This window comes from Ctenopharyngodon idella, chromosome 3 (assembly GCF_019924925.1).
Source record: "Ctenopharyngodon idella isolate HZGC_01 chromosome 3, HZGC01, whole genome shotgun sequence".
Taxonomy (NCBI): domain Eukaryota; kingdom Metazoa; phylum Chordata; class Actinopteri; order Cypriniformes; family Xenocyprididae; genus Ctenopharyngodon; species Ctenopharyngodon idella.
Window position 1 is genome coordinate 29,549,586 of NC_067222.1, and position 19,485 is coordinate 29,569,070.

The following is a 19,485-nucleotide window of genomic DNA, read 5'->3' on the forward strand; positions in this document are numbered from 1 at the left end:
AAGGGGAGGGCCCTGTTCCTAATTTACTTAAACCCAAGGATTTTTGGATTAGCTTTGGCAATTAATCTCGTTATGCATCTGCTGAGAGTGACGAGGTCAGATCAGCTGAGCAGGGCAGGTGGAGACATATCCATTGTGTGTTAATGTGTGAGACAAATATTTTTGACCAAATTATAGTGTTTGAACACATGGGCATTATGCATGCATGGTTGTGTTTTGGCATGCCACAATTCCAGAAGGATTAATAACGGACATGTGGAGTCCTATAGCATCAGAGTTTACTCCATCAAAAGTCATGGCACAAAGAGGACAGAGGAGGGGAGGGAAAGAGCGATAGTGTGGGCTTGACAGAAGGAGGGGTGGTGGATGGGATGGAAAGGAGCACATTATAAAAAAAGAGGGATATTAAATGAATACTTTACAGGACACCAGACTGATCTAGGGGATATATGTGATTTGAGGCATTTAGTTCATGTAGGTTATTTCAGGATAGTGACAGTCTGTTTTATGTCTCTAGCTGATCAGCCATGCGATTGGTCAGTATGCAGCATCGTGGGCGGAGGGCAGCAGAATCAGAGGAGGAGCCTAATCCTGCTCCACCCCCTCCGCCCCCTCCATCTCACCATTCCCACAACTTCATAAATATGAAGAATAAGTTCTTCAATGAGCTTGGCCATCTACCTAGTAAGTAATAATTGTATGTCAAGATATATGCCACACTTAATCTTATCTCAGCTGGCTACCATCATCATAAGATGTAGATGTTTGAATTTTGGTCACACAATGTAAATATTCAATGTCAGAACAACATCTAATGCCAACGTCAGTGTGATGTAGAATACTGCTGACAGCTGACATTGATATTTTGTTGCTTTTAAGTAGTGGAATCACCTCATGCCAACATCATATTAACGTCAAATACTAACATTTAGTTGTGAGGTATGTTAACCCAAACCCAACGTCTGCTAAACGCCATAATGTTAGTGTTAACACAATGTTGAATTATAACATTATTAAACAGTGATATTTCATTGTATTAAGTAACCAAAATATAACATTTGTCCACTGTTGGCTTTTGACATCAACCAGATTTTCATTTTCAACTAAAATTTAACATCTGTCCAATGTCTTTCTGATGTTAAATGGACAGCCGGTCCGGTGCCAGCTGGGATAATTTATATTTCGTCATATTGTCATTATAAACATACATTCCTATTAAACTGTGTGTGCTAAATTAATTCCTCCATTTTCCATTTCCATGTAAATCCTTCATGTTTTCATCTATTCCATAAACAGACCACAAGATCAGAAGTAAGTTTTAATTTTCCAAAGTCTTTTTTCTGTCATCCCTCCATCAACCCATTCATCCATATATTCAGAAATTATGCAATTTTTTGCATTTTCTAAAAACATGGATACATTCAATGATGTCTTTTTTACTAACAAAAATTAAATTATGATCTTTACATCATTCTGTTTTTTTCATTTAACTTTCTTTGTTTATTTCTGCACAGTGCCCATGTGGGCTATTGGTGCCATAGTTGTGGTCGTGCTAGCCTTGGTTGGCTGCTTTGCTTTCTGTATCTATAAGAAGTGCTTGGGAGGGAAGAAGAAAGCAAAGAAAGTCAGAGAGCGGAAGGGTGGACGAAGAAGGATGAAAAAGGAGGGGGAGGAAGAAGCAGGCGAGGTAAAAGATCGTTGTACAGAGAGAATGAAGCTCTTTCAGATGTTGTTCTGTCAAATTATTTGCTTTAATTTAAATATTAAAAAGAAATAGGTAAAGTTTGGCTTAAAGGTTTGCTTAAGTATTTTACATTTGTACTGCCGATACTTAATATTCAACCCCATAGGAGCAGCCTAAAGAGGGGGAAGGCGAGGGAGAGAAAGAATATTATGGCAAGTTGGAGTACACTCTGGACTATAACTTCACTGAAAATCAGGTTGGTTGAGAATGGATGTTCTTAATATGCATGCTAGTTGTGAGATGATATGATTCATTTTTATATAAATCAGCAAAAAGTACAGTTTTCAAGAATGTGTGACTAGCTTCTTGATTTTGAACACCTGACCCGCAACCTTTTCTTCAACAATCCTTAGCTCATTGTCGGTATCTTGCAAGCGCAAGACCTTCCTGCCATGGATCTGGGTGGAACGTCTGACCCCTATGTCAAAGTTTATATGCTACCAGACAAGAAGAAAAAGTTTGAAACAAAGGTCCAGCGCAAGAACCTGTGTCCTGTTTTCAACGAGACATTCATATTTAAGGTATTGCAGTTATGTCCTTACAATCATGCATTTATTTGTTTTTTTTTGTTTTGTTTTTTCATTTGCCAAAAGGCAATTTGTCATGCACTTTATCTGTTATGCTTGATTTTATTGTAGAATAAGTGCAATTGACTTTTGTTTCTAAAGAAAGCAACTGCAATTTCTTTGCAGAAATGGTACCAGTGTTCAAATGTGATTTTTTATTTCTGTTTCCAGATCCCCTTCAATGATCTAGCAGGACAAACTCTGGTCCTGCAGGTGTTCGATTTTGACCGCTTTGGTAAACATGATGTAATTGGAGAGATAAAAATCCCCATGAACAGTATTGACCTGGGCCAGCCCATACACGAATATAAAGACCTGGTTGGAGGAGAGAAAGAGGAAGTAAGGCTTTCCTTCAGACTTATTACATTTTTTTCTTTTGCTGCCATAGTCAGTTTTTTTATGCTTTTTAGCTAAACACGCTCCTCTTCCTTCTTAACAGCAAGAAAAGCTTGGAGACATCTGCATCTCCCTGCGCTATGTGCCCACCTCCGGTAAACTGACCGTCTGTATCATGGAAGCCAAGAACCTGAAGAAGATGGACGTGGGTGGTTTATCAGGTGAGTGCGGTAGAATTCAAATTAAATTACATTTCCATTGTGTGTTGTACTTGATATTAAAATGAAATTATTCTCTGCACATCAAATGTGACCTTATTTGGTAACACTTTATTTTAGGGTCATTTAATTAGCATGCATATTACTAGAATATTGGCTATTTATTAGTACTTATTAAGCACATATTAATGCCTTATTCTGCATGACCTTATTCTACATTCTTAATCCTACCCAATACCTAAACTTAACAACTAACTTACTAACTATTAATAAACTCCTAATTTACTGCTTATTAACGGAAAAGTCATAGTTAATAGTTTATATATGTTCCCTATACTAAAGTGTTACTCTTTATTTTAATATGATTAGATTTCTATACTTTTAAATATTTCTGTGGAAATGTGGTGCTAAGGCGCATTTCTGTCTTTATCCATGTACAATGCCATTTTCTCTTACTTTTTCTTTCTCCTTCTCTCTTAGATCCTTTTGTGAAAGTGGTTCTGCAACACAATGGAAAGCGCATCAAGAAGAAGAAGACGACAGTTAAGCAGAACACACTGAACCCTTACTTCAATGAAAGTTTCAGCTTTGAAATCCCCTTCGCTCAGATTCAGGTAAACATATCTGTTTGAAACGTGACTACTTGCATCTCTAATACATTTACAGACTTACATTTCAGTTCTTTTAATACAATGCAATCTGTTCACTATACATACACTACGTTTATAGCGCTAATGTTACTTGTAAAATCATCTGGTCTACAACATAATGGGTCACACTGTATATATTAGGTGTCTTTATTATGTACTCGCATCAAAAAAAATAATAATTGTTAGGTACAATGTACTTATTGTACTACTGCTATTGAGGTGGGATACGGGTAATGTTAGGGACAGGTTTGGTGGTATGGGTACGTTTAAGGGTCAGTTAAGGTGTAAGGGAAAGCTCAATGTAACTATTGATTTATTATAGAAATTAATTGCAGCTGTAATTGCATGTATGTATTTTTTTAAATATAAGAACAATGTAAAAACATGTATGTACACAGTAAGTGCATTGTATCAAATTATTAATTTAAATGTTACTACATAGTAGTTAAAGGATTAGTTCACTTTCAAATGAAAATTAGCCCAAGCTTTTCTCACCCTCAAGCCATCCTAGGTGTATGACTTTCTTCTTTCTGATGAGCATAATATTAATAAATATCCTGACGCATCCGAGCTTTATAATGGCAGTGAACAGGGTTCACAAGTATGAGCTGAAGAAATTGCATCCATCCACATCCATCCATCATAAACGTGTACTGCACACGGCCTTCTTAATAAAGTTCTTCTGAAGTGAAGCGATGCGTTTGTGTAAAAAAATATCCATATTTAACAAGTTATGAAGTAAAATATCTAGCTTCCGCCAGACCGCCTTCCGTATTCAACATACGAAGAAAGTGTAAAACTCTTGCAGTTTAAAAAGCTTACGCTACATCCTACACCTTCCCTATTCCACTTACGGAAAAAGTGTAACCGACGCACCGCCAGTTTACACTTTCTTCGTAACTTGAATATGGAAGGCGGTCTGGCGGAAGCTAGATATTTTACTTCATAACTTGTTTAAATATGGATATTTTTTTGAACAAATGCATCGCTTCACTTCAGAAGGCCTTTATTAACTCTTGACCCCTGTTCACTGCCATTATAAAGCTTGGATGCGTCAGGATATTTATTAATATTTCACCGACTGTGTTCATCAGAAAGTCATATACACCTAGGATGGCTTGAGGGTGAGTAAAGCTTGGGGTAATTTTCATTTGAAAGTGAACTAATCCTTTAAAGACACTTAATATAAAGTGGGACCGAAGAACAAAGTGGATTAAATGCGGATTGACCTATTTTTCTCTGTTCTTCTGTGACCCTGCAGAAGATCCAGGTGTTGATCACCGTCTATGACTATGATAAACTGGGAAGCAATGATCCAATTGGGAAGTGCTGGATTGGGTTTGGTGCTAGTGGGGTGGGTCTGCGACACTGGTCAGACATGTTGGCCAATCCCAGACGACCTGTGGCCCAGTGGCACACACTACAGAATGAAGAGGAAGTAGATGCTGCCCTTAAAGCACCTATCCGCTAAATATCTTACTTATCCACCCCTCAAATAAAAGTTTTCGGCAAAACATAATTTAAATCTCATATGTCCTGTCACTGAGGAGCTTCTGTCTGTTGCATTATTAACGTCTTCATTTCCTGTACCCTTCTTTACTGTGAAACAAAGGAGGATTCACTTTTATAAATGTTATGTATTTTGTTCATCTGGATTGTTTCTTATTTAAATGTGTATGTATGTGGATGATAACTGTTTTATTTGAAAGTGTATGTATCGGTCTATAACTGTATGAGAACTGTCCTGATTTGCCTCGTCTTTTTTTCTGTGAGTCAAGTTGACTATAAAAACAAGAACTGGATATATTAAAGCAGGTTTTAAGATGTTTTCATTTTATATACAATTCTCACTCTTTATATAAAATTCGCAGGAGTAAAACCTAGTAATTAATCGATGATAAATATTTCACCATAATCTACTAGAAAAGGCTTTAATAATATGGAAGCCATTATTGTCTGTAAACATGTCTACCAATAGCAATTGTCTGGTTAGGTTCAGCAGTATTTGGAGTTGACCAGTTGTAGGTGGAAGCCTGGATTAATCTTGTGCCGTTTTCGGCTGTGTTCCAAGTGCAGTGCTGGACTAAGCCATACATGTGAGCAGGGAATTAGAGCCAGTGAAGGGTGGGTGTGCGGAGAGGATGAAGGAGACCAGAAGGGACACACAGGCAAAGTGTGAAAGATAGAGATTAGAGAATGTTGAACTGATAGAGAGACTGCATTTGGAATAAAAAGTTAACTGGTTAAATATTAATTAGTAAAAGACTATGAAACAGACAGATTAACATGTAGAGATGTGCTTTAAGGAAAAGTCAAAACATTGCAAAGTTAGCCAAAATGATAGCAAATGGCCATGACAGAGAGCTTATCCAACCAAATCAAAATAGATTCACAAAATAGTCTCTTTAGTTTTGGCTTAGATAAGTAATTTGCCAGATACCTGAAAAATTTCCTTAATCAACAGTGCTAATCCACTTTAGCATGACAATCTGCGATTGTAACAATACAACACTTTTGTTTTTAAACTAGCTTAGACTGAACGCTTTTTAAATCGGGTTCCCAAAGGCTCTTGTATACATTGTGTTTACACAGCAACAATGTTTACAGCCATGGCCAAAAGTTTTGGCAGTGACATATATTTTATGTTTCAAAAAGTTTGCTGCTTCAGTTGTGGTGGTGTTGATTCACATTGTTTCTAGATTATTGTGCAGAGGGATCAGATGCATTTTAAGTAATTACAAAAGGCTTAAAAAAAAAAAACTTCAAAACCAAAATTTCACTGTTTTTTTTGCCCCTGGCCAACATCAGCTAACATCATTTCACTAATCATATCATATCAGCACATTGGAAAGTGTGAACGAGTACTAGGCAGGTAAAATCACTATCATTCTGAGTGGATTATAAGAGCAGACTGATTGCTATAACTAGAGGGAAGAAGGGCTTTGTGTTGTTGAATTTTGTGTAGCAATGGTTACCTTCAAAAAAAAAAAAGACATGTGGCCATTATTGCTTTGAATCAAAACTGACTCACATGCAAGGAAATTGCTGCAAAGAATATTGCACCTGAAAAGGCCATTTACCGGATCTTCAAGGAGAGCGGTTCAACTGCAGGACGTCCCAGAGTGCCCAGCAACTGCCAGGACTGTCTCCTGCTGAGGAGTCAGTTATGAATCTGTGTAGAACTAGCTCAGTATTGTAAGCAGGAGGGTGTGAATGCATCTGAACGCACAGTGAGGTGAAGACTTTGGAAACGGCCTGGTGTCAAGAAGGGCAGCAAAGAAGCCAATTCTCTCCAAGAAAAACATCAAGGACAAAATGAAATGCTGCAGGACGTACAAGGACTGGACAGCCGAAGACTGGTGCAAAGTTATTTTCTCTGATGAATCCCCCTTGAAGAAAAGGTGAATGCTACAATTAGGAATTTTCCAGCATGATTGAGCTCCCTGAACTCCCTGAATTTTAATGCCATAAAGAACCTGTGGTCAATCCTCTAAAGCTGAGTTGACAAGCAGAAGTCCACAAATTGTGATCAATTCCAAGCACAAACAAGGCAATCGCCATTAGTCAGGATTTGGCCCAGAAGCTGATATCCAGCATGCCAGAGCAAACTGTAGAGGTCACAAAGAAGAAGGGTCAACATTGTAAAATACTGACTTTTTGCATATATTGAATGTGTTTTCCAATAAAACCCTTTAAAACTTAAATGCTTCTCATTGTTTTTCAGTATACCATAGGAACAAATGAAAAAAAAAAAACATTGTGAAATACATGTGAGAAAAAAATATTGCAATACAAATACTACAAATACTGAAGCAAACACAGCAAACAAATTTGTCACAGGAGGCGTAGTGTGGTTGTGGCTAGAAGGGATACAGCTATGACCGCAACTGATGCAAATTCTCGCCGGATGGACAGGAAAAAAAATGAAACGGACAGTGATGAAGACAGCTAGCGAGCTAATCAGCCTACGTTGTGGCAAGTCTGTCATCATAACTCCCTCCATGATGCTGAGGAGAATGAGGTCTCAGGCAATCAGTGTCCATAATCAGAACAACCTGTTTTATAATTATTATTTTGTGGTCATTAATAAAATTGTTAAAATGGGTTTGTATGAGAGTATTCATGTGCCAAAGCCTCATGGCTTGCTTTCATTGCTTCAGCATGATGGCTAAAGCTTCCAGAGGATGGATGCTTTTTTTGGGATCATGCCGAGGGGTTTGAGGTATCTAATTTTTTGGATGGAGGTGTGTAAGACAGGGGAAGGGTGTCATCATGAGGAGTATGACGCCTCACATCCTCCAAAGGGTCGTCCAGTTGAACAGTCAAGGAGTCCAGAAATGTCTCACCCCATAGATGGTAACCCAGGTGAAAAAAAAAAAAAAAAAAGTACATTTCAATGATGTAATTAAAGTGCTCTATTTTCGCACACTAATTTTGTACTTAAGAAGTACTAAAGAGAATTTTTAGTATATTAAGATAATCTTAAGAACATCTAAGTGTACTCAACTGTGCTATTTTGAGACACCATGAAATATGAACTAAAATGTGCTATTATCTAAATACATTTTTTAAATACAAAGAAAGTATAGTACAAAATTAGTGCACGAAAATAGAGTACTTTAAGTACATTTTAGAAATGTACTTTTTTTTTTTTTTTTTTTTTCCACCTGGGAAGTGAGATATGAAATTTTGCACAGTAAGCTCCCACACTTTTGCCTTTTCTTTGTCTTGCTGGTGTCTTTGTGATGAATGCTGTTGTCTCTGGGAGGTGCCTAAAGTGATCAATAATACTATATGCCCTTTAGGGAATGGTTGTAACTTTTGAATCTCTAATTAACCATAAATCCTAAAAATAAATTATTGCCTGACCTCTCAAAAGAATTGCAACTGACCTCTCTAGTAGTGGCTCCTTTCTCCTCTGTCTCCTCTTTCCACTCTTCAAGACTTGGAGTTTTGATGCCAGAATATTACAAGTGAACAAAACCGAGTTGGTCTGCAGAACACAACTGCCGGACCGGCTCTCGCAAAATCTTTTTATACAGTTTTCCTATAGCTCACCGCCTAGGTGGTGTCAATACATCTACATTTTCAAACTCTGCATCAATATTGTTTATCAATTCTTGCATTTGTTGGCTGTGAATCTAGTCTGTTTTGAAAAGTGGAACGAGAGACCCAAACCTATTTACACTAGAGGCCGCTGCTCATCCTGTAAATATTTTTTAATGGCAGAACGAGACACACAGCTTAGGCACAGTTACCATACTTCTAATGAAGAGGCAGAGCGAGAGGCTAAAACATACACAAGCACATTCCATTCTCTCACTGACCTCTTACACAGACATAGTCAGATACATGATTATAATAGGAGAATTAAAATGGCTATATTATACTTAAATCTTTATATTCTGATTAATAAAAATCTTCCACATTTCCTCCCTTCTGAGACTTAATAAAACCTTTATTGTTTTTACCCAGAGTGCAGTTTCACAATTCAGACTAAATTAAATTGTATCCAAATTTTAATATGTGGGTCCAACTGTTTTTGGCATAATAATTAATTTGCCTCAGCGTCTCATCAGACACCCTCTTTCATTCCATACAACAACATACTGGGTTTGGAGGTGCGTAGAGTATCGGGGTCGCGATAATCAGAGCGGAAGGCATAGAATCTTGTAACGGTACAAGCTTCGCTGCCACCGGAGCTTGTCGAAGTTGGCCCTCTCGCAAAAAATTCTTTGGGTTCTTAAAGTTCTCTTTCGCCCCCACAGTGAACGATGAACCACACAAAATTAAGGCATAGTCCATAAAGTCTCTTAGACTGTAATTGAACTTCCCTTCAGGAAACCAGGATTTTATGGGCTCATTTAGGCCAAAACGGAAAATGTCCTTCAAAGACACATCGTCAAATGGAACTTGAAAAGATAACTCACAGAACTGGTGAACATATTCCTCAATAGATAAGTCTCTTTGCCAAAGGTGTAGCTGGGTGACTGGATCCATGGTTGGACTGGAAACGCTCATAAAAGCTGCTGGAACTTGGTATGGCTGAGTATTCTGTAATGGATGGGAGCGGGACAACGGAGTTGGAGATCCACGTGCAAGCTTTAATAAACAGAATGAGCGTAGTCGTACAGGCAGAGGGTCAAACACTAGCAAACAGATACAGGAAGGCAAGGCAAAAGAGTAATCCAAACACAGGCAAAGGTCAAAACAGGCAGCAAACGTTCATCAAACAAGGAAACAGTTCAAAGTCAAAACACAGGAAAGGCTAGGCAAGGACAAAGAACACAGAGACAAGGTAGAATACAAGGCAAAATCACTAGATAAGGCAGCAACAATACTCAACAATGTGTGTATGCGTGAGTCAGCTTATAAAGGGTCACTGATGAGAAACAGGTGTGAGTGCATGATTGGTTCCTAGGTGGGGAATTGTGGGAAATGGAGTCCATATAATGAAAATAGAGCACAGACCCAGGGCACATGTAACACAGAGGATGGATGTTTTTTTTGGGATCATGCCAAGGGGTTTGAGGTATCAAATTTTTTGGATGGAGGTGTGTAAGACAGGGGAAGGGTGTCATCATGAGGAGTATGATGCCTCACATCCTCCAAAGGGTCGTCCAGTTGAACAGTCAAGGAGTCCAGAAATGTCTCACCCCATAGATGGTAAGTGAGATCTGAAATTTTGCACAGCAAGCTCCCATACTTTTGCCTTTCTTTGTCTTGCTGGTGTCTTTGAGATGAATGCTGTTGTCTCTGGGAGGTGCCTAAAGTGATCAATAATACTATGTGCCCTTTAGGGAATGGTTGTAACTTTTTAAGAATTAGAATGTAATTCTTTATGTAAACAGATCTCTAATTAACCATAAATCCTAAAAATAAATTATTGCTGACCTCTCAAAAGAATTGCAACTGACCTCTGTAGTAGTGGCTTCTTTCTCCTCTGTCTCCTCTTTCCACTCTTCAAGACTTGGAGTTTTGATGCCAGAATATTACAAGTGAACAAAACAACTGCCGGACCGGCTCTCGCAAAATCTTTTTATACAGTTTTCCTATAGCTCACCGCCTAGGTGGTGTCAATACATCTACATTTTCAAACTCTGCACCAATATTGTTTATCAATTCTTGCATTTGTTGGCTGTGAATTTAGTCTGTTTTGAAAAGTGGAATGAGGGACCCCAACCTATTTACACTAGAGGCCGCTGCTCATCCTGTAAATATTTTTTAATGGCAGAACGAGACACACAGCTTAGGCACAGTTACCATACTTCTAATGAAGAGGCAGAGCGAGAGGCTCCAACATGCGCAAACACATTCCATTCTCTCACTGACCTCTTACACAGACATAGTCAGATACATGATTATAATAGGAGAATTAAAATGGCTATATTATACTTAAATCTTTATATTCTGATTAATAAAAATCTTCCACATTTCCCCCCTTCTGAGACTTAATAAAACCTTCATTGTTTTTACCCAGAGTGCAGTTTCACAATTCAGACTAAATTAAATTGACTAAAATAAGTCGCCCAGTCTCGTTACCAATTACCAGATTAGTGCAATTGCACTCCGGTGGAGATTTCAGAACCAAATGTCTCCATTCATATTTGATTAAGAATGGAGTAAAAGATTCTGAAATATATAATTACGATTTCGCAATTGGTTCAGCCTTGCCTGTGGCTGACAGTTAAAAAGACATTCATTATAATGTCAAAAAGTTATTTCATGACTTCATCTTATGTCTCTGGTCTTTCCCTCTCGCTTTCCACTTCCTGCTCCAAATACTTTCACATATGATCTTAATCATTTCACCAGGGTGACTCTTTCAGAGCCGTTGCATTGGTCTTCATGTTAACAGTCGGAAAGACAATATTTGATCCAGAATCAGTTCCATCATGATAATATGCTGAAAAGAAAATAAAGTTAGATTTGGGGTAGACAGAGCAATGTTTGCTTTGCCTTCCCATGTTTTATGCTGCGCAAGTGTGGCATTGTTTTTTTCCACAACAATAACCTAGGTACCGACCAGGATATTCCTCCATGGCCATTATTTTATTGGGCATAATCTGCCCAGTGGACCCACAAATATTAAAACTTGGATACAACTGTTTTTGGCATAATAATTGATTTGCCTCAGTGTCTCATCAGACACCCTCTTTCATTCCACAATCACCATCATTCACACTCATTCATACCCTTTCACACACCCCTTTTACCAAAACAATCTTTTAAATGTGACATTATGTAACTTGGTGATGTCAGTCATAAGGTTGAAGGGGTGGATTCTGGAATCCACTGCCGCTTCAAGATATATCTTTTAAGTTATTAATCAACATTTATCTTTTTGATGAAACTGCAAACTGTTCTTCAGTAAAATTTCTTCAATTGATTGCATCTCTGACCCCTGGTCTTTCATTCGACATATCTGGTCAAGGGTCCTAAACTGTTTATCCCCAACAGTTAATGGTGGAGAATGCGGGCAATCATTCTTCGGGAGATGGTGGGTGATAACTCCACTCCATTGAGGGGGTTGGAGGAACACTGGAAGCCAGAGGCAGAAGGTGTTGAAATAACTCCTTCCTATTGAAGGGTAGGAGGTCACTAGTAAGCCGGTTTGCTACTAGTGTCTCATGAACCAAAGTTCTCTGACTCTTCCATTCAGACAGGGGTGCCCCGAATTTAGTGATTTAGGAAGTTAGAGATTAAGCTTTTAGTTAAATACAACAAAATAGAGATAGGGATAGGGTTGGTTGGTCAAGGATGCATCAGGAACGATCCTGACGAAAATAAAGTTGTGACCCTAATTGGATTGGACCAGTATATGTAACTGTGATTTTGGAGTGTACTTTGCAGTTACATCAAGCAGAAGCCAAAGCTGTGTTTTTCAAAGATTCCCGCCTCCATCTATTTCAGGTGAGTATTAACTTTGACTAAGATATGGCTGACAAATTGAGTAACTTGATCAGTAACTTGATCAGTCCTGATACAGATAATGAGACGGAAGAGAGCAAACGCTGTAAGCAGCTCTGCTCTGAAGCCCTCACTTCAAAGACATTTGCAGAGATTATTAAGAAAATGGTTAGTCAGGGTTTTGATTCTGATTGGAAAGTTAAACAACAACTTGACTGGCTACAAACAAAGAAAAATTCACATTTTTAGCTGTTTGTGCTTATTCATGGATTTGTAAAATGGGCGGGGTACCATTAACCCCTGATGAAAAAAAAAACTGAGGGATGGTTCAATTTGATTACCCAATGTGATAAAGATGACAAAAAGTGTTTTAATTGTGGTCAGTAGGGCCATCCTACCCGTAAACATCCGTTAAAATGCCACAAGTGTGGGAAACTTGGCCATACTCGCAAATATTGTAAACAAAAGAAAGAAAAGGAACAAAAAAAACAAAAAAAAAGAGAGACTTCCACTCTGTCTGAGAATGGGCTTGTGAAACGGAGAAAGAACAAGAGATAACAATAAGGTCATAAGATTGTAGTCTTAAGGAATTCCTTTTGAAGGAAATATCTATAATAATAAGTTTTATATTGAATGGACAAATACAGGTTAATGTAAAATTACAGACAATAAATCTAAAACATGAGTTACAAAAATATATAAAAAGTAAATAGGAGGATGAAAATAGGGATGATTGGATGTTCTGAAAGTTTCACTTTATGGAAACATATTGAACCGTCTCAAGTATGTTTTGTAGTGTAAATAACTAAAATGATGTTGGACCTCCAAGTTCTAAATATTTAGTTTTTGATGGTCAAAGTGACATAGAGGGTTTAAATGACAAAAATGGGATTGCCAGTGTCACAGAGACTCGACCTGATTGGAAGTTTGTAATTTCTAATTTCCATGATGTATGAGTAAAAGACAAATATTAGCACAGTTGTTTATTTAAAAAAAGTTATGTCATTTCTGGCAAAGTCTTAAGCTGGGCCAGAGTCAAAAGACAGTAGATAAAGTTTGATGTTAAAAGTTATAAAAAGGCAGTGTACTAGTCCTGAAATCCTCAGAGTCTCTCTCATTCAAAGTCAGCTAAAAGCTGCTATCTGAGCCTGTGTCATTAATGAAGACAAGCGATTTATAGTGAAGCACAGTGTCTCAGTTGAAAATCATGGACACAGAGATGTTAAAAGAAATTATTGCCATGAAGAGGGCAATTAGTTGTTAAATTTTTCAAAGTAGAACTCAATGACTTTAAAGAAGTCTTTAAAATAATAATACAGACCATACATGAAAGAATAGACTATTTTGACAAATTTACTCTATGACCAGTAACTTTTTTGTCTCATCCTAGTCACCACCATGTGCAGGGCCAATGGCTCCAGTTACAGATGTAGCAGTAAATTACACTGAATGGACAGTTGTGAGAACTAAATTCACTGAGTATAATCTCAGTATTTTTATGTTGCTGCTTCAAAGATGTCTCATGGATTTTAGTGATTACATACTGCTGGCATTAACCTGTCTCCATGTTTTAACACTATTAGGCAGTCCAATGGCTCTGGTGGCTCTTGAATGCTCCTTCCCTAATCTCCAGAAAACACCTGATTCTGTTGAAGAAAACTGTCAAAGATTTCATGATGGGAAAGAGCTGTCACCAGTGTGCACGAAGTGATTTCTCAATGACGGGTAAGATCCTCTTTGGCCAGACAGGGGACAACCTAAGGCAGGGGGTTACCACCGCCGCCACTGGGCATCTACTCTGAAGGGAGGAGTTTATGGGAGATGGGTATGAGAGTTTAGCGGATGTCTGTGAGGCCAGCAGCATCATTAAGGGGGGATGACCTGTGAGAAGGTACAGCAGTCTGCCCCAAAAATGTTCCTCTATACCACTCACCAGAAACCGCATTCCTAGGATGGCTTGTTTTTCATTGTGACAAGTCCACAACTTGATACAACTATGCCAGGGGACAAGACCCTGAGGAAAAGGAGATTACTTATAAAGAGCTGATGGGAATGAGCTTTCAAGAGCCGACTGAGATCATGAGGTGATGGTCCGCAACTTCTGGGGAGACAATAGCAAAGTTTATTAACATGATGTTGGTTGCCCTATTGGCAAGAACTGTATAGAAGTTTCAGATTCAGCAGTACTATGAATCCCTAAATCCATGAGGCTGTGTTGATTTTGAACTAATGTGTCTATATTATAGCTTTTACTCCAACAGGTCATTAGACATGGCATAGGATAATTCGTAGATATGGTGGTGGTTAAAGATGAAGACTGCTTTTGCAGATTCAAGAGAAAGATAAGTGCATTCAGCATTTAAACTAAAGATAACCTCAAACATGGCTACTAGCATAACATATTTTAGATGGTGGTAGCCTAATGGTTTTTATTTGAAAGTTAAACATTTACATTTTAACCTTTGCGAATGACCAAGGGTTCTATATAGTAATTTAATATTAAATTTTGTCTAAGTTACAGACTTGTGAGGCTGCTGAAAAGATTATTTGTGCAGTAAGAGAGAGAGACTGCTTGAGTGGAGGCAAGGATGGAACTCTGTCTGTCTGTTATCGGCCTGCTAAAGCTTAAACAAAACAAAGATTTTAGAGCCAAAACAACCCAGCTGACTTTTCTAAAAACAAATTATAGTGAAGAGACATGCTTTGAGACTGAATAAGAGTAAAACCCTACAGGAAAAATGTGAAGTTTAAGTATGTTTTTAGAATTAAAACAAAAAGCAAACCTTGACAATGAGCGGTTCATATTCGTGTGAGTGTGTGTGATGGTGGCTGAACGCTATGTCTTGTATGTGTTAGTTTGGGGAAATAATCTGTCCTCAGTGTGTATATGTCATTAACCTCTGGAATGAGTGTTTTATCATTACAGATGGGTTAAGTGAATCGACAAATTTTGACAAGCCGATATTTCGGATTGAATCTTATGAAAAGACAATGCAGAACATGGGACGAGCTTTAAGTGGATTGGATATCCAGCTCTGTCTGCTAATGGTAATTATGACTTTTGTCATTTATGATGTTGATTTTAATTATTCTCTGGATTAGTATGTTTAAGAACATTTATATAAATTGGAATTGTGGAATTAAAGAATGCCGTCCATGGGTTAAAAACCCTTGTCTAAACTCAACTGAGGGTCTAAATTTAAACACTGTCTTTGTTCGCCGATGGGCAAACAAAGGAGGAGTGAATATAACTGATAAAAGTTTTATTTTTCATCCTTTAAATGGATGCATAACATTAGATGTCTAGAGAAATACAATTTATGTAATAAGGGTTGAAGGAGAAAGCAGCTATAAGGCTGTCTGTGTAACCTAGGGGTTGAGATTTGAGTAAAATAATACTTTGATTTCTGCAAAACAGTAGAGATAATAATGGGACTGAGACAATAATATATTTTTGGATCTACAGACTAACAATTTGATAGAGGAATACAGTGACAAAGTTATAACAAAAAGTAAAGCAGATGAAATTAATGTGATGGGAAAAAAAAAAGATGTAAAACTGTTTCAAAAACAGCTTTAAAGAAATTGATAATGTCTTATAGTATAAATTTGTATAATTTATAAGTGATATGGAAGATAATATTACCAAAAAAAAAAAAAAAAATCTGTCCGTTTGTGTTTGTTTATGACAATTTTGGTGCAGTGGCAAGACTAATGAGAGGATAAGTATCACTGCCAAATAAGAGGGTTAAGATTTTGGTCATTTAGCCTAAGCAGTTATAATTGACAAGACATTTGAGTTTAAAACTGACTTTAAAGGAAGTCTTAATTATTTTGATTTCGAATGCTGTACTGTTGACATGGTCTGAGTACTGTGAAATGTTGTAAAAAAAAAAAAATTGAGTTTCAGATTAAAAATAATTAGGTATTGAGTATGATTAACAGTGATGTCATGATAAAGATATATGTCAGTCAAGACAAACAAATTGTTGCTATAATTGAATTTATATGTTCTGGTGCTTATGTCATTTTGATGAGATGTTTTGTAAACTGAAGGATGATTTAAGAGACTTAAGTACTTAAATAAATAAGACCCATCATAATCCATCTTTCGTGTTTATTTTGAGTCAGACCACAATTTTGTTTTTAATATTAAAAAATTATCTTTTAAAGGGGTATAGTGAAAGGAGTGGATTTACGATCCATCTTCTTGTATTATATAATGAATTGGAAATGATAGTTTTCTAAAAACCAGTGTAAATATCCTGGTGTTTATGATTACAGGCAATGTTTGTATTTAATACCTGAGGAGTGACTGAGGGTCTGGCCCATGCCAGGAATGCAGTAACAGTGCTTACTCGTTTAGCCCGGCTTCCAGTGAATAAATATTTGTTTTGTAGTCAAGGAATTTGATGATAAACCGAATAACCAAGATTGATGTAAAGACAACTATGTGTAAGGACTGAAGGTCAATAATGCACTATGTGCTCTGTAGAATATTCTGTTTTAGTTAAGTCCTTTGAGGGAAAACCTATTGTCTATTGTTATTAATCAACATTTATCTTTTTAAACATTTCAACATTAAGTATTTGAATGACTTCTTCAACGTATGTTAAAGCATTTATTTTCCTTTTCAAACACTAGAAAATAATTTTGAATATTGTCTGTACCTCTCACTGAGAGAAAAGAGCATGTTATCAGTATGTTTTGGGAAAGTTTCCTGCTCAGATCATCTTCAACCTTGAAGAAGCTGTGAATCGTGTGTATCTGTGTATGTGCTTCTGTGCAGGTCCTTTGTACTGGTGGACAACTGGCACTCTGCTTGAGACCAGCAGACGCCAAATCCAGGGTCCCCTCGTCAGCATCGTGACGAATGGAGATATGCTTCTGACTATCTGTCCATGTGTGAAAGATTACCAAATTTGTCTTTTTCTTAGCCAATCAGAATCATTCAACCTGAAGTAATGACGTAGTTAGTTGACTCTGTTGGAGTATAACTGTTGTGGAAATGTGAATATACGCAGAGCGGCCTACGAACTCCTTGTGAGACCTGAAGCTGGCTTCTGCTGATGAAACTGCAAACTATTCTTCAGTAAAATTTCTTCAATTGATTGTATCTCTGACTCCTGGTCTTTCATTCGACATATCTGGTCAAGGGTCCTAAACTGTTTATCCCCAACAAGGTTTAGTTTAACACCGCTGTATAAACCTTTTTTTTTTTTTTTTTTTTTTTACACAAAATCTAATAGATAAATTGGCACGCCCACCACCCACAAGATACATAGTTTATTGTTTCACTCAGTCACAGATATACTCACACAAACGCTCACTGTCACGGTGGTTGTGGGAAGGCAGACACAGATGGAATCCAAAAAGACAGGTTTAATGGTATTTCAGACGATCAGACGATCAGACGATCAGACGATCAGACGATCAGACGATCAGACGATCAGACGATCAGACGATCAGACGATCAGACGATCAGACGATCAGACGATCAGACAGCAGCAACACACACTAACTAAGACGGTGAACAGACAAGGAGTGACTGAAAAGGAAGAACTTATATAGGAACACAAACAAGGTAACGAGTAACAGCTGAAGAGAATTAACTAATAATGAAGTGATCATGGTAATCAAGGAGTGGCGGGAATTACAAACAAATGCAGGCATGAAAAAACATGAGAAAACAAACTGAATGTCCATGAGAAATGAAACAGAACAGACTGACATTTAGGACTTTTGCCTATAGACACATAGTTTAGGCACAGTTAAAATAAAAATCTTCCACACTTCTCCAACCACAGGATGGTTTTTACCAACATACAATACCAACTCATTTTCTTACTTGTAGGCACCTATACCTATTCCCTTTACACTGACACATTGCTTTCTTTCTTCCTCATACCATCTCTCTGACTTTGGTTTTCTTCGCATTCATTACATCCACACACGTACGACATTACATATTCACATTCCCCAAGACATTTAATATATTTAATTTTTGCTAAAAAGTTTTATTTTGCTTTAAAACTGAAACTTTGTTGTTGGGTCCGTTAATTATGTTACAGAGTAGAACAAGCCGGTCATAACATTAGATAAATCACTGAATAAATATAAATATACACCTTGTAATCAGGGAATCTGATTAGATGAACCACATATATTCTGGCTGGGCAGTCCAGTTTCTTCGAGTCTTGAAGAAGACGTCGCCTCTCTGTATAACAATGGTCTAAGTGGTCATCAAGCTAAAGACATTACATAATATACAGTTTGTTTTGTTCATGCATTGTGATTGGCGTGACCGATAGACATTCCATCTGTGTTGATATTTAACACCCACAGGTTACTTGGTCTGAAAGGCTAACATATGAAGTAGCATGACGGCTTTTTAAATAAGCTCCTTCTGATTCTACACATATGATCACTGCCAAATGGATATGTGAGGCAGAGTGCAAGTAGGCTAACCGTTTATTGACACACCAGTTGTAGCTGTCCTGTCTGTTTTTCATGTTTGTGCTTGTCTACCCTTTGGTGATAGGAGTGGACCCTCCTCCCCACCACCATGAAGGGTATCCCGTCAAAAGGAACGTATTGGAGTTCCCACATAATTTTTTTGGATCCTGGTTTGGGGTCTGTAAAAGTAAGTTAACTACAGTAAATCGGTGTTCTCGGCACAACATCACCAAATAAAACCTGACTGATTTAAATCTTGTCATTTCAGGGCTACAAAAACTCACCGTCCACACCAAAAGCCTTGTCTTTTGTCCAAATGATGAACTTTGTCATCGTTTCCTCCTCAAAACCCCTAAATTTATGATCAAAACAACCCTTTGAGGGGAATCGTTGACAATAACCGATTGCCATTCATCCAACAATTGTTTATAATTCGTTGCGAAATTTTGCAAGACTTGCTTCATTTCCAGCCGTTGCTGTATCCCTTCTGTCCCAACCGCATAGGTTGAACAAAAACATATGCTGCGTCCTAATTCACATACTATCTGTTATAAATAGTATTCGAAATTAGAATTAGTATGGCCCAAATCGTAGTATGTTGAAAT

At 37.5% G+C, this 19,485-nt stretch overlaps 1 protein-coding gene across 1 annotated transcript; it reads left to right on the plus strand.

Moving 5' to 3' along the window:
• The first annotated feature begins 485 nt into the window (after positions 1-485).
• Positions 486-5,380, plus strand: syt5a (synaptotagmin Va). Its single transcript, XM_051887706.1, has 9 exons — positions 486-684; positions 1,297-1,311; positions 1,515-1,687; positions 1,851-1,940; positions 2,098-2,265; positions 2,482-2,649; positions 2,750-2,867; positions 3,345-3,478; positions 4,776-5,380. The coding sequence occupies exons 1-9, from the start codon at positions 528-530 to the stop codon at positions 4,983-4,985; spliced, it is 1,233 nt and encodes a 410-aa protein (XP_051743666.1). The 5' UTR covers positions 486-527; the 3' UTR covers positions 4,986-5,380.
• Positions 5,381-19,485: the final 14,105 nt, after the last annotated feature.